Source organism: Oryctolagus cuniculus, chromosome 1 (assembly GCF_051225735.1).
Source record: "Oryctolagus cuniculus isolate XC-2025 breed Fujian yellow rabbit chromosome 1, ASM5122573v1, whole genome shotgun sequence".
In the NCBI taxonomy this organism is placed as follows: domain Eukaryota; kingdom Metazoa; phylum Chordata; class Mammalia; order Lagomorpha; family Leporidae; genus Oryctolagus; species Oryctolagus cuniculus.
Window position 1 is genome coordinate 108,790,591 of NC_142867.1, and position 13,963 is coordinate 108,804,553.

The window sequence follows — 13,963 nt, forward strand, 5'->3', positions numbered from 1 at the left end:
GTAGGGAGTTCCCAAGTACAGAGGCGCAGGAACCACTGCCGTTTTCCGCGGGGGTCACAGAAACCCAAAATCTATGTGCTGTCATTCATTCAGAGACGTGAATGCGAGTTAGCCGTGGAGTAACAAACGCACTCGCAGTCACGGGGTGCGGTGGGGGGAGCGGCATCTGGGGCCCAGGAGGAGAGCAGCCCCAGTCCCACTCCGCACAGCCTTGTGAGGCGGTGAGAAGGGAGTCTGGCTGGTGCAGGCGGCTGCTCCTGCACGGTGCTCCCGCCTGAATCCCCACTCCACACAGGCCAGGTCGAGCGGCTTGGAGCGGAGCTGAGTGGCCGCCCGGCCTCGGTCACGTGCCCCCTCCAGCCCATGCCAAGGCTCTGCAAAGCAAGCACATGACTGGGCTCATTTGGGATTTTATCCCCTTCTTCCCCGTGCAGAAGAAAAGGAAAAAAAAAAAAAAAGGCTCCCAGAATCCCAAGGAAGATTTCCACCCACACTGGCACGTCACTAACAAGAGGGCTGCTGGGCTCAGGAGTTGGCACCGGCCCGATTTTTACCTGCTCGGAACCACGAACTAGCATCCGGCTCAACTCAACTCAACTCAGGCCGGGCCTGGTGCTGCACGCTGCAGGCTGTGGTCTCTTCTGGCTGGGGGAGAAAAATAGCACAACTCCCAGGGTCAGGTATGTGAGCGTATCACGGGACAAAGCCTTGGGGGCTGGGGAGGCCCCCACAGGGAATGGCATTTGGGTTGGGTCCCAAAGGCTTTGCTAGGGCAGGGAGGAAGCACAGGCGGGAGCAGTCCCTGCGGGGAGCAGAGGCCCGTGAGGGGGTGTTCACGGGTACATCCCGCCAGCTCTCCAGAGAGGCAGGCAAGAGGTGGGTGGGTCAGGACGGGAGAGAACGCCAAGGAGATTGGACGCATCCTGTGGCCAAGCACTTCATCCTGGACATGCTTTTCCAGGGACCCTCTGCCCGCCTGGCATGGCTGGGATTCCCAAGCTTCCCCACTGTCTCCAGGAAAGCCACAGCGCCCCCTGTGGCTGGGCCTGGGCTGGCCGGCAGGGCCTCTGCAGCGGCATCTGATAGGAGGGTCCTGTGCGTTAACGGGACTGCACACAGGGCAGTCCCCCTGCCGGGCAGGGACAGGACCAAGGAGCTGGCAGGAGTGCTCTGACCTCTGCCACCTGGAGGAAGCACTTCCGGGCTCATCCATTAGCCTTGGTTTATGGAAACATGAGCATCGGCTTTGCTGGGTGGCTGGGAGGTGAATGAAAGGAGTGTATGCATTTAGTGCCCAGAGCTGTGCTGCTGGTTCTGGGGTGTGTGCCTTGGGCTGGGAGATGGGGGTTGGGCTGAAAATGAGTAAGACAGGGGCTGGCACTGTGGCATAGTGGGCTAAGCCTCAGCCTGTGGTGCAGGCATCCCATACGGGCGCCAGTTTGAGTCCCGGCTGCTCTACTTCGGATCAAGCTCCCTGCTGATGGCCTGGGAAAGTAGCGGAGGATGGCCCAAGTGCTTGGGCCCCTAAATCCACATGGGAGACCCAGAGGAAGCTCCTGGCTCCTGGCTTTGGACTGGCCCAGCTCTGGCCATTGCAGCCATCTGGGGAGTGAAGCAGTGGATGGAAGACCTTTCTCTTCTGTCTCTTCCTCTTTCTATGTGTAACTCTGCTTCTCAAATAAATAAATAAAATCTTTAAAAAAAGAAAATGAGTAAGACAGCTGCTGGCCATGGGACCTCACTGTCCTCCGCAGAGCATGGCGCCTGCTGCCCTGGGAGGGCTGTGAGAACTCAGAGAAGGGCTGCACTGGCAAGCCTATCCTGCACTGGGAGCGTGCACGAGTCTCCACTCCAAGGTCTGGGCAGAAACTGGGCAGACGGGGCCCGTGGAGCACCCTCTGTATCCCTGGGGATCCCAGCACCTCGGAGGGTTGCCCGAGAGGGGCTCCATCTCTGTCGACACTTTCTCTTTAGTTCCCATCAACAGACTTCCCAAACCGGGCCTCAGACGCCAAGTGTGCAGCATGAGGTCAGGCCGGCCAGGCTGAGCTGAGCCCCAGCGGCAGGCATGGGACCAGACAACCCCACTGTGGCCTCCTCCTCTCCTGCACCGAGGAAAACCAGGACCAGGGCAGCGTCCCACCACCTTTCTGGACAGAAAGCGCGAAACAAGCAAGTGGCGTTCCTAGAGGCTAGAGGTAATCAGACTGTGCCCAAAACACCCACGACGCTAATAAGAGGTGGCAACACAGCTTCCTTCCTCTCCCAGCCCGTGGAAAGGAAGCGTGGGAACTCGCCAGTGGTCAGCGCAGTAGGAATCAAGGGTGTGGTACGGCCTCCAGGGAAGCTAACTCAGTCATAGACACAGTGTTTAAAATATAGTATCTTGGAGCCGGCGCTGTGGCACAGCAGGTTAGGCTGTAGCCTGCGATACCAGCATCCCATATGGGTGCCAGTTCAAGTCCTGGCTGCTCCACTTCCAATCCGGCTTCCTGCTATTATGCCTGGGAAGGCAGCAGAAGATGGCCCACATGCTTGGGCCCCTGCCATCCACATGGGAGACCTGTATAAAGCTCCTGGCTCCTGATTTCAGCCTGGCCAAACCCTGGCCATTGAGGCTCTTTGGGGAGTGAATCAGCTGTCTCTCCCTCTAACAGTACCTTTCAAATAAATAAATCTTAAAAAACAAAAACCACCAATGGGGGCAAGCATCTGTCCTAGGGATGATGTTGCTGCCTGGTTTAAGTCCCAGCTCCGCTCCCAATTCCACCTTCCTGCCAATGCACACCCTGGGAGGCAGAGGTGATGCTTCCCATAGTTGAGTCCCTGCCCCCCATGTGGGAGATCCAGAGTGGGTTCCAGGCTCCTGGCTTCAGCCTAGCCCAGCCCCTGCTGTTGTGGGCATTTGGGGAGTGAACCAGCAGATGGGAGCATGTTCTCTTTCCCTCTGCCTTTCAAATATATAAAATGTGCACACTAGTGTGAGCCGTGCTCTGGGAGAACGGCGTCTCTGCTCTGACAGGAGAGCCCAGGGTGTGATGGCAGGGAAGTCGGTGCGGGGTGCAGGGCTGGCAGACCAAGGGCGGCCCAGGCACTGCGCACATTCGCTGGGCCCCACAGCTCTCTGAGCGCCGGGATGGGTGACAATTAGCTCTGCAGGACTAGAGCTGAGAAATGGACTAAGAAATACTTCAAAACCAGTGAGCGGGAGACACACTCAGTACAGCTGGGAGCGGGCACACCCAGACGCCCGAGGGGCTGCAGCTCAGGCACACACACAGCAGAGGGCACAGCTGGACCTGAGGCTGGCTGCAGAGACAGGGCGCAACGACCTCCAGGCCTGTGTCACGCTAATCACCTGGGCCCAGCTGCCGGCACAGCGGTTTGTGCTGGGGACGCGCTGCCTCCACCTCCTCTCCCACAGCCAAGGCAGTGGCTTGCAGAGAAGGCCCTCAGCAACCTGAGACCCCAGAGCCAAGGCCAGTTTGCTCACACACAGGCAGCCCCGCTCAGGAGCTGGGGACAGAGGGTAGGGCTGGTGGGTCAGAGTGCCCCGCCCCCGGGCATCCCTGTGTGCTGTGGCTGTGGGTGAGTGTCCTCCAGTCACACCCCCATGCACACTCAGCGTCTCCCTCTCACTCCCCTCCTAGGTTCCAAAGCTCCGGCTCTCTGCTTCCCTTGCTCTGAGGCGGGGTGGGCGGGGAGAGGAAGACACGGGGTGCCTCCCACCTCCGGCTCTGCTCTGACCTCAGGGGTTCAGTCACAGCCCTCCCCACCGGCCTCCTACCATCCTGCAGGACACCCGCCCACCTCAGAGTGTCACCTCCTTCACAGGCCAAAAAGCTGCCCATCCTCTCCTGACCCCCCCCACCTTGAACCTCAGACTCGAGTTCTAGTTGCATCCACAAGTGGCCAGCAGAGGGGGCCACCCTTTCTTCCTCTACCCAGAGAACTGGAGGAGCCTCCTCTAGGTCCTGTGGGAGGAGCCTGGGGCTCTCCCTGTCTTGCACTCCCCACTCTTTCTGCTGCCCCTTAGGAGACCCGGACAGCACAGCTACAGTGCCAAGCCCGCGGGCGGGGTGCCCTCCATCGTGGAGCCCAGCATGGCCTCTCTCCATGGTAAGCCTCCCCTCCCAGGCCAGCACGACCTTCAAGGCCAAAGAAACTGGAAATTATCATTAGCAATAACTGCCTTTGAGATGCCGTGTGCCCTCTGATGGGGACAACCGTGCCCTCACCCCAGTTTTACGGGTCCCTCTTCTCTGCTCAGTGGGGCGGGGGTGGGGGTGGCAGGGAAGAACCACTGAGTCACCAACCACTACTCCTCCCCTGCCCTAGACCCTGGCCCTCCCGGGGACAGAGCGCACTGCCTGCTCGTCCACTCTGCTTCAAACAGCTCGGTCCTCAATCCCACCCAGGAGGACACCCTGGCCCCCCAACCACAGCCAGGCAACAGTGGCCCCAGTGTCCAGGTAAGGCCAGGAGTGAGGCGAGAGTGGGTGGTAGACAGAGCTGCAGCAGATGCTAGTCCGAGGGCAGAGGCAGAGGGCGCGCCTCGCACTGCTGCTCCAGAGCCACCCAGAGACTCAGACAGGGAAGTTAAGCAACTCGCTAGAAGACAGCAAACACCTGAGAGGGGAAGGCCAGAGGGACTCCCCCTGAAGACGGTGCACCTCCCACAGGGGGAGCAACAGCCCGGAGAGTCAGAAGCCCAGGAGGAAATAGCCCCAGGAGACATTAAATACCGCCTGGAGCCCCTGGCCAAGGCTCCCCTTCAGACACAGCCCCCCGGCTCCTGCACCCGGTTCCACAAGCCTCAGGGGTCCCCCTTCAGGACGGCCTATGGATTTGAAAGCGGCAAGCCCTGGAAGGCAGAGCCCACGCCTTCCCGTGGGGAGCAGCCCTCCCGCCCAGGTGAGACCTGGCCTGGTAAGCGGGGACAAACGCGCGGCACTGTGTGAAGCAGAATCCAAGCCCTGTTTCCACCACCTCCCAGCACCCTACCCAGGGCCACTCCTGTCCCCCACGCAGACACCAGAGCTGGCAACCAGCAGCCCAGACACAGCAAGGAGCACGGGCCATGGCCCTCGCTCTTCAAAAGCCCTGCAGGCAGGAAACCCTTGTTCCAGAAGGAACCATACCAACCCCCTCAACCTGGCCTCCCCTCCTACCCGCTTTGGTGATCCAACTAGGGCTGGCAGGCCCCTCTGGAATGCTTTGGTCTTGGGGAGGAGACAAGCAAAAGATCAGAGAGTGGTGGAGGGCACAACACTGAGACACTTTAGGTCCCCATCAGACAAAAGGAGGTTGGGGGAAGGCCCAGCAAAGAGCAGGTGCAGCCCAGGGGAGGCCGGCCACGTGGTCCAGATTCCCCGCGGGTAATCCCCTCCGCATACCCTCTCCTCCCCTTAGGTGACCACAGTATGACCACTGCTCATCAGGTTTCCGTCCACAGCCAGCCTCTTGGGCAGTCAGTGCTCCCAGTTCACATCCAGGGCCAAAAAGTGGCCCCAGCAGCGCGTCCAGGCCACGGGGAAAACGTGAGTCTGCATCAGAGTGACTTGCAAGCCCCAGGGTGGAGGCAAATTGTTGCTCCTGACCCGGACAAGAGCACGCCAGGAATCGAGCCACGGGAACAGCTGCCGAGCTGCAGGGCTGCCGTGCGGGGAGGGGCCCGGGAACAGCCCTGTCTCCTGAGACTAAGGTACTGGCTCAGAACGCTCGCAAAGAACTGGTTACTCTGGGATACGGGATTCCCTTTTGGCTCAGCTTGCCTTCGGCCTCTCACCTGAGGCTGGAACTCGGGCTGCTCCTCGCTGGGGGTCAGCCCTTCCCTAGGGACCTGGGGGAGGCATGCACCCCAATTGCAAGCCAGGGGTGGAGTAACCAGGCTTAGCCGGTGCTTGAGAACGTCCACTTGCCTGTCAGGGCTCGAGTGGCCTGCTCCTGGCCCCGACTCGTTCGGATGAGGTTAAAAGGCCCGGCTCAAACCCACAGCCTAGAGCAGGTGCTTCAAACGCTACAGAAGCCACAGTCCTAGTCCAACGGGGTGGACGGAAGGATCATGTCCACCCCGAAGGGACCAGGAACGCCACTGTTGTGACCAGGACGGCACACCCACTCCACACTCCTGTGTCCCGGGATCCCAACGGGTGCTTGATAAAGGCTCTCCCCAGCCCGTGCTCGGCTGCGGCTGTCTCACCCCCTCCGCTGAGGGCAGCATGATAACTGAGGGGTGTGAAAAGAAAACAGCCAAACTGAAACTTCATTTTCAGAGACACAGTCCAGGAACTTTAATTTGAAATCCCCTGAAAATATACTGTAGCGTTTTAGGCAAACCCAACAAGGAAAGACGGAGAGATGGGCTGGCCTCTGGATCGGCTCTAAGGGTGGATCCCCACAGTTGAAACACGTGTTCCCCATGCAGCAAATACATCCAGTATGCGCGGAGGAACATGGCCTGTGGCTGGCAGCCCACAGCCCACCTGTACCAGGAGCCGCGGCAACCAAGGCTGGAGACGGCCATGCTGGGTGGGAGTAACACAGCCAGGCTCGCTGTGGACCCAGTGACCAGGGTAAAGTGTCCAAGTTCTTGGTCAAGAGGTAATCAGCATGAGGGTCGTGCCTGCTCCTTCGTGGGAGGGGCAGGGGAAAGGGGCGAGAGCCCAGAAAGACGGGCGACGATGACTTCTGCCTGCTGAGAGGCTGGCACGAGGAGGCCCTGAACGTGCACTGGGCACACAGTGAGGCTTCAGGAACGACGGCCACTTCCTTCCCAGACACGCGTTCCTCCCTCCCCAGGTGTCTCCTCTACCTCCTCCCAGGCACCTGGTAAAGACACTCAAGGGTAAGTGGCCCTCTCACATCCTCGGAGTCTTCAAAGCCAAGTTCCAAACTGAAACTACCAGCAAGCCATTCTCCCAGGACTGGGGAGCGCAGCCCCAGGTGCGCTGTGGCCCTCGTGACAGAGGCCACGAGAACCCCCCGGTAAGAACTCGGGTGGGCAGGGGTCGGTGCCTGGGCTGCCCTCTCCCCTGGCCCCTCACGCCCAGGGGGGAGAGTCAGCAGGGAGAGAGCCCTGTTGTTTAAATTCCTGCTCCTTTCCAACGCACAGTGGTAGGGAGCAAGCTAAGCTCTCCACGGCAGAAGTCCCTCTCTTGCCCAGAGAAACGAACCAAAGAGAATGGGCCCTGCTCCAGCCCTTGGCGGGCAGCGGGTGCTGAGTATGACCTGCAGAGAGGGAAAGACTCCCCTCCTTCTAAGCTCACTGCTCTCACCCCCTCCCACTGGGGTGGGCTCACAGGCACCAGCTGAGGTTGGAGCGACCACCAGGACCGCCTACCTGCCCTTGTTTTCTGAAAGGGTGAAGCTGTGTAAACCCAAGATCAACAGCGACAAGCTTGAGCCAGGCGATTTGTCACCTGAGCACAGGTACGAAGGACAGCCGGTCACTCCCAGACACGGCGGTGCAGCTCCTGCGCCAGGCGGCCGGTGGCGGAGGAGACGTGCCTCGGCTCCAGCCCAGCCCCGTCCTCTCCCTGCCTATTTCCACAGGCCAGTCCAGCTGCCCGAGATCCGGTTCCCTAAGTACCTATGCCTTGAAAACAGAAGAGCAGGGGAAAGGGCCTTCCCAAACATCCTACGCAGAAGTGCCCAGTTCAGGACACACATCTCCTGACCGGCGAGCTGCCTGAAGGCCGGGACCCCCCTCTCTCACAGAGACTGCCCAGCGTGCTCTAACCCTCGTCCAGCTCTCTCTGCTGCCATCCGAGCACAGGGGAGGACCTGCCTTGGAAAGCAGCGATGCACCATGGCCCAGAAGGTGTGTGTTTCAGGACCGAGGAGGAAGGAGGTCAGAGCAAGTCCCTCTTCCCCAGGAACCCGTGCGCCCGCCGCAGAGCACCATGGATGCTCCAGTCAGCACCACCGACGAATTACATGCTATTGGAGCCACAGTCTGTTCATGTTTTTTTTTTTTTAAGATTTATTTATTTTACTTGAAAGTCAGAGTTACACAGAGAGAGAAGGAGAGGCAGAGAGAGAGAGAGAGAGAGAGAGAGAGAGAGATCCTCTGTCCACTGGTTCACTCCCCAGATGGCCGCAGTGGCCGGAGCTGCACCGATCCGAAGGCAGGAGCCAGGAGCTTCTTCTGGGTCTCCCACGCAGGTGCAGGGGCCCAAGGACTTGGGCCATCTTCTACTGCTTTCCCAGACCATAGCAGAGAGCTGGATCAGAAGTGGAGCAGCTGGGTCTTGAACCAGTGCTCATATGGGATGCCAGTGCTGCAGGCAGCGGCTTTACCCGCTACACCACAGCACCGACCCCTCTTTCTTCATGTTTTTACAGATATGATTCACATGCCCTAAGTTCACCCTTTTAACTTAGACAATTCAGCCTAGACCTGGGAATGGAGGCTGCCTAGAAAAGGAAGGGAAGCCAGGGGGTCTGAATTTGATTAAAACAAAAATCTTCTATGTTTCCAAAACTCCGGCAAGGGATTTATTTTTGAACATTTACTTACTTATTTTGTTTATTTAAAAGCCCAGGAGAGCGAGAGAGAGCGAGCGAGCAAAAGAGAGTGGGCACTCCTATCTGCTGGTTCACTCCCCAAAATGCTTGAACAGCAGGGGCTGGGCCAGGCTGAAGCCAGGAGCCAGGAACTCCATCCGAGTCTCCCACATGGGTGGCAGGAGCCCGAGCCCTTGAGCCATCACTGCTGCCTCCCAGAGTGCTCATCGGCAGGAAGCTGGGTTGGAAGCAGAGCAGCCAGGACTGGCATCAAGCCCTCTGATGTAGGATGTCACTGTCCTAGCCACTGGCTCAGCGTGCTGCACCTACCCCTGGCAGGGGAGAGTCCTTTAAAAAACCCATTTATTTATTTATTTCACTGGCAGAGTGATTGGGGGATGGGAGAGACAGAGACAGACAGAGAGATCTTCTATCCACTAGTTCACTCCTCAAATGACCATAACAGGCCGGCGCCGTGGCTCACTAGGCTAATCCTCCACCTTGCGGCACCGACACACCGGGTTCTAGTCCCGGTCGGGGCACCGGATTCTTTCCCGGTTGCCCCTTTTCCAGGCCAGCTCTCTGCTGTGGCCCGGGTGTGCAGTGGAGGATGGCCCAAGTGCTTGGGCCCTGCACCCCATGGGAGACCAGGATAAGTACCTGGCTCCTGCCTTCGGATCAGCGCAGTGCGCCGGCCTCAGCGCGCCAGCCGTGGCGGCCATTGGAGGGTGAACCAATGGCAAAAGGAGACCTTTCTTTCTGTCTCTCTCTCTCTCTCTCTCTCTCACCTCACTATCCACTCTGCCTGTCAAAAAAAAAAAAAAAAAAAAAAAAAAATGACCATAACAGCCAGGTCTGGGCCAGGCCAAAGCCAGGAGATCAGAACTCCACCAGGTGGCAGGGACTCAAGTACTTATGCCATCTTCGCTGCTTTCCCAGACACATTAGCAGGAAACTGGAGTGGAAGCAGAGCAGCAGGGACTCAAACCTGCACTGCCATGTGTTGCCAATGTCACAAGCAGTGGTTTAATCCACTGCATCATGCCAGCCTCCACCCCACCCCAAGTAAAAGAATCTGATCAAAACCTAAATACTAGGTCTTTCTTGAAGATTTTTACCGTATTGAAGATCTAAGGTAGGGGTAGGAAGCAGAGGAATATGCAGCTGGGTTTAGCCGCACCTCTACCCCTGCGAAAGTCCAAGGCCTGCTATTCCAAAGCACCTACAGACCCAGGCCACAAAAGGCGTCTCACACTGCCCTCTAGCAGCCAGCCTAGGAAACAGCAAGCCAGACAGGCTAGGGGTCTCCCACCTGCCGATGTGCGTGCTATTTTCACACTGACAGGAAGGCAGAGAAACTGGAGGCAGGGAGAGTTTACAGATTTTCACTAGTGCCTGCCAAACACAGAGCTCACCCGGAACAGAATCTATCTGCTTCATCTATACCTCAGTGTCGGCTTGAAAACAGACAACACTTTTGTTAAGGAAAAGGGGAAGTAATTACAGACTTTTAGGTGTGAGGGTTTGGCTGCAGCTACGTAGAGGCACCACCCGGGACACAAGCGTCCCACATGAGAGTGCCTGGGTTCGAGTTCTAGCTCCACTTCTGACTCCAGCTCTTGCTAACGTGCAACCTGGGAGGCAGCAGGCAATGGCACCAGTAGTTGGGTTCCTGCCACCCACACAGGAGACCTGGATTGAATGTCTGGCTCCTGGTTTCAGCCTGGCCCAGCCCTGATCATGTGGGAAGTAAGCCAGCACTTGGAGATCTGTCTGTCTGCATTTCAAATACATTCAAACATTTTATAAGTAGTAAAATAAAATTTTAAAAAAAAGCTGTATAAAGCATCAGGGCCTCTCAAAGCAAATTGTTCCCAAGAAAGTGTGGGGCCTCGCAAAAATAAAGTTGGAGCCTGAACCCACACAGAACCAAAACCTGGCTGTGGCAAGAGCCTAGGGGTTGAATGCACTCGCCGCCCCCTCTGCCCGAGGCAGGGGCAAAGGAGCCTGTAAAAAGTAAAAACCTGCAGTAGAATCCAATGTCCAGAGCCTGTATATCTTGAGGCTTTTAAAAATAAGCCTTTTATTTTGTAGTAATTTTACATTTACAGAAAGTCATAGAGAAGACTACAGAATCTCATGTACTCGTCTCCCAATTCCTCAAACTACATCTTTTACAACCGTACTACTCTCAACACTAAGAGATCTGCATTGGCCCACTTCTAGGCACTAAACTCTTTTTTTTTAAGATTTATTTTATTTATTTGAAAGACAGAATTACAGAGAGAGGTAGAGACAGAGAGAGAGGTCTTCTATCTGCTGGTTCACTCCCCAGATGGTTGCAATGGCCAGAGCTGCGCTGATCCAAAGCCAGGAGCCAGGAGCTTCTTCCGAGTCTCCCATGTGGGTGCAAAGGCCCAAGGACTTGGGCCATCCTCCACTGCTTTCCCAGGCCACAGCAGAGAGCTGGATTGGAAGTAGAGCAGCCTGGTCTCGAACCGGTGCCCATATGGGATGCCAGTGCTTCAGGCCACGGTGTTAACCCACTGCGCCACAGCGCTGGCCCCAACGCATCAAATTCTTACATTTTGTTTGGATTACACTAGTTTCTCCCCTTTTGTTCTAACCTTGAACCTTTAAAAAATGATTCAAAAGCCTGTACTGTGCATAGTGGGTAAAGCCACCACCTGCAGTGCCAGAATCCCATGTGGGCGCTGGTTTGAGATCCGGCTGCTCTACTTCCAACCCACCTCTCTGCTATGTCCTGGGAAAGCAGTAGAGGATGGCCCAAGTCCTTGGGCCCCTGCACCCATGTAGGAACACCCAGAGGAAGCTCCTGGCTCCAGGCTCCTGGATTTAGATCAGCACAGCTCAGGCCATTGTGTCCATTTGGGAAGTGAACCAGCAGATGGAAGATCTCTCTCTCTCTCTCTGCCTCTGTCTCTCTGGAACTCTTTCAAATAAATCTTTTTAAAAAAAAATAGAAAAAAAAAGTTATTTGAGTTAGGAACCGATAGACAGACAGGCAGTGTGGCTCGGGGAAAATGGCACTGAGTTCTGGCCCCAGCTCTGCCATGTGCGCGCGGCAGAAGCTACGTTTCCTTTCCAGGCTCTCAGAGTACTTCCATCTCAAAAATGCTGGCTCCGGACACAACTCAGTCCCTTCATCTCCCTGGCTTCACTTCTGCCACCTCCGAGCCAGCGCTGGGAGAGACTCCTAACTGGGTGGTGACGCCAGGTGACGCTCCCCAGATAAGAGAATGGAGTCCCTTTGGGCTTTGCACATCTCAAAATTAACAGCCTTTCTTGGTAAGTCTGAGAAGCGCAGGATGCTGTGGAGAGGATACCCGGGCAAAAACACCCTCTGTTTCCCTTCTTCCTGGACACACTCTGTGTCTGCTAGAGCCCCCTGCATTAAGGGGGAGCCACGCAACATTCCAGCCGGCAGGATCTGAGTGGCAGCGTGTGCCACTTCTAGTGTGCGCCCGTCACGTTGGCTCAACTCACCAGAATGGCAGTGCCCAAGCCACCATGGAAGCCTTGTTGCAGCTGGCATCAGCCTGGTCCCTCAGTGACCACATAGCATATCCTCCCCCCGCTTCCTCCACTACAAACCACCTGGATGTATAGGAGTGAGGAGGAGGAAGAAACCCCTTCTGTTCAGAGTCTGCTCTAGTAGTTCAGTGCATCCTGACACAGGTACCAACGTCAACTCCATCTGAACAAGACCTGGCTCTGGGAGCCGTGCTTGGGGTCTTACAGGACAAACTGAGTTGACTGCAGGCCTCAGTAATGGCCCACTGTCACTCTCACCCATGCGGGCCTCTGATCCCCTTCACTCTCCTCTCAGTTCCCATACCCTCCCTCACCTAGTCCTATTCTAAAGATTTATTTATTTACTTGAAAGTCAGAGTTACACAGAGAGAGAAGGAGAGGCAGAGAGAGAGAGAGAGAGAGAGAGAGAGGTCTTCCATCCGATGGGTCACTCGCCAATTGGCTGCAATGGCTGGAGCTGTGCCCATCCAAAGCTAGGAGCTTCTTCCAGGTCTCCCACGTGGGTGCAGGACCCCAAGGACTTGGGCCATCTTCTACTGCCTTCCCAGGCCATAGCAGAGAGCTGGATTGGAAGCAGAGCAGCCGGGTCTCAAACCGGTGCCCATATGGGATGCCGGCACTTCAGGCCAGGGTGTTAACCCACTGGGCCACAGCATTGCCCCCCGCCAAGTCCTATTCTAACAAGTTAAGGAGTACAAGGAGGATTCAAGAAGTTCATGGAATATGCTTTTTAAAAACTACACATGTATTTCAATTATTTTTTGTACCAAAGTAACAACTTTTAATTCCATTTTCCATGACCTTTTTGAAGACCCCCCTCACATATCCTCCTTAAAAATAAGATTGTTTTGATTGTTTAAAGTGCTGAATTCATTTTTGCTATATCTCAGTACTCCTTATTTTCTCCACCTGGAATCCACCATGTGGCTAAGTTCCTAAAAGCATGCATCTGATTTTTCTTTAAATAACATTCTATCAGAAGCATATATCACATTACTTTTCACTTCCCTTAGTCGCAGCTATCTACCCTTCTTCCAGCTTGTGGCTGTCTGCATTGCACGTAGATAAACACGCCTGCATGTCAATCCTAGAGGATTGTGCAAGATTCTCTCAAGGATACAGCCAGGAACGGAAGTGCTCTGATGTATGGACATACATACTCTATCAGTTACTGTATGCCAAGTTAGCTACCTTAAATTCAAATTACCTGTCCTAAACGTTTAGTAACTTGGGGCTGGTGCTGTGATGTAGCAGGTAAGGCTGCCACCTGCAGTGCTGGCATCGATATGGGTGCCGGTTCGAGACCCGGTAGCTCCACTTCTGATCCAGCTCTCTGCTATGGCCTAGGAAAGCAGTAGAAGATGGCCCAAGTTCTTGGGCCCCTGCACCCACGTGGGAGACCCAGAGGAAGCTCCTGGCTCCTGGCTCCTGAGAGGTGCAGCTCCGGCCATTGCAGCCAATTGGGGAGTGAACCAGCAGATGGAAGACCTCTCTCTCTATCTCTCTGTCTCTCCTTCTCTCTCTGTGTAACTCTTTCAAATAAAAATAAATTAAAAAAAAAAAAAAGTTTAGCAACTTAAATAAGTAACAACTCGCAAAAGATATATATATCAAGTCCCATATATAAGGGACTTGTAACCAAATATATGAAGAATTCTTTACATAGGTGTGTATGTGTTTATACGTGTCACACACACAAGACACAAAAAAACTGTAACAAGGATGTGGAAAAATCAAAACTCCGATTTGTTTCTTTGGAAGTATGACAGTTTCTCAAAAAGTTAAACATTGACTTACACAGGACCAGGCAATTCCACTCCTCAGTATACAGCAGAGGAAATAAAAACAGACATCCACAAAACAACTTCCGCACGAGCTGTCCACAGAAGCATTATTCATA

At 55.5% G+C, this 13,963-nt stretch overlaps 1 protein-coding gene across 1 annotated transcript; it reads left to right on the forward strand.

The window, feature by feature from the left end:
* The first annotated feature begins 202 nt into the window (after window positions 1-202).
* Window positions 203-7,954, forward strand: LOC103349280 (uncharacterized). Its single transcript, XM_008260989.5, has 10 exons — window positions 203-680; window positions 1,975-2,198; window positions 4,037-4,119; window positions 4,339-4,472; window positions 4,683-4,914; window positions 5,413-5,704; window positions 6,428-6,575; window positions 6,802-6,987; window positions 7,304-7,431; window positions 7,555-7,954. The coding sequence occupies exons 3-10, from the start codon at window positions 4,104-4,106 to the stop codon at window positions 7,676-7,678; spliced, it is 1,260 nt and encodes a 419-aa protein (XP_008259211.2). The 5' UTR covers window positions 203-680; window positions 1,975-2,198; window positions 4,037-4,103; the 3' UTR covers window positions 7,679-7,954.
* The last annotated feature ends 6,009 nt before the right edge of the window (window positions 7,955-13,963 follow it).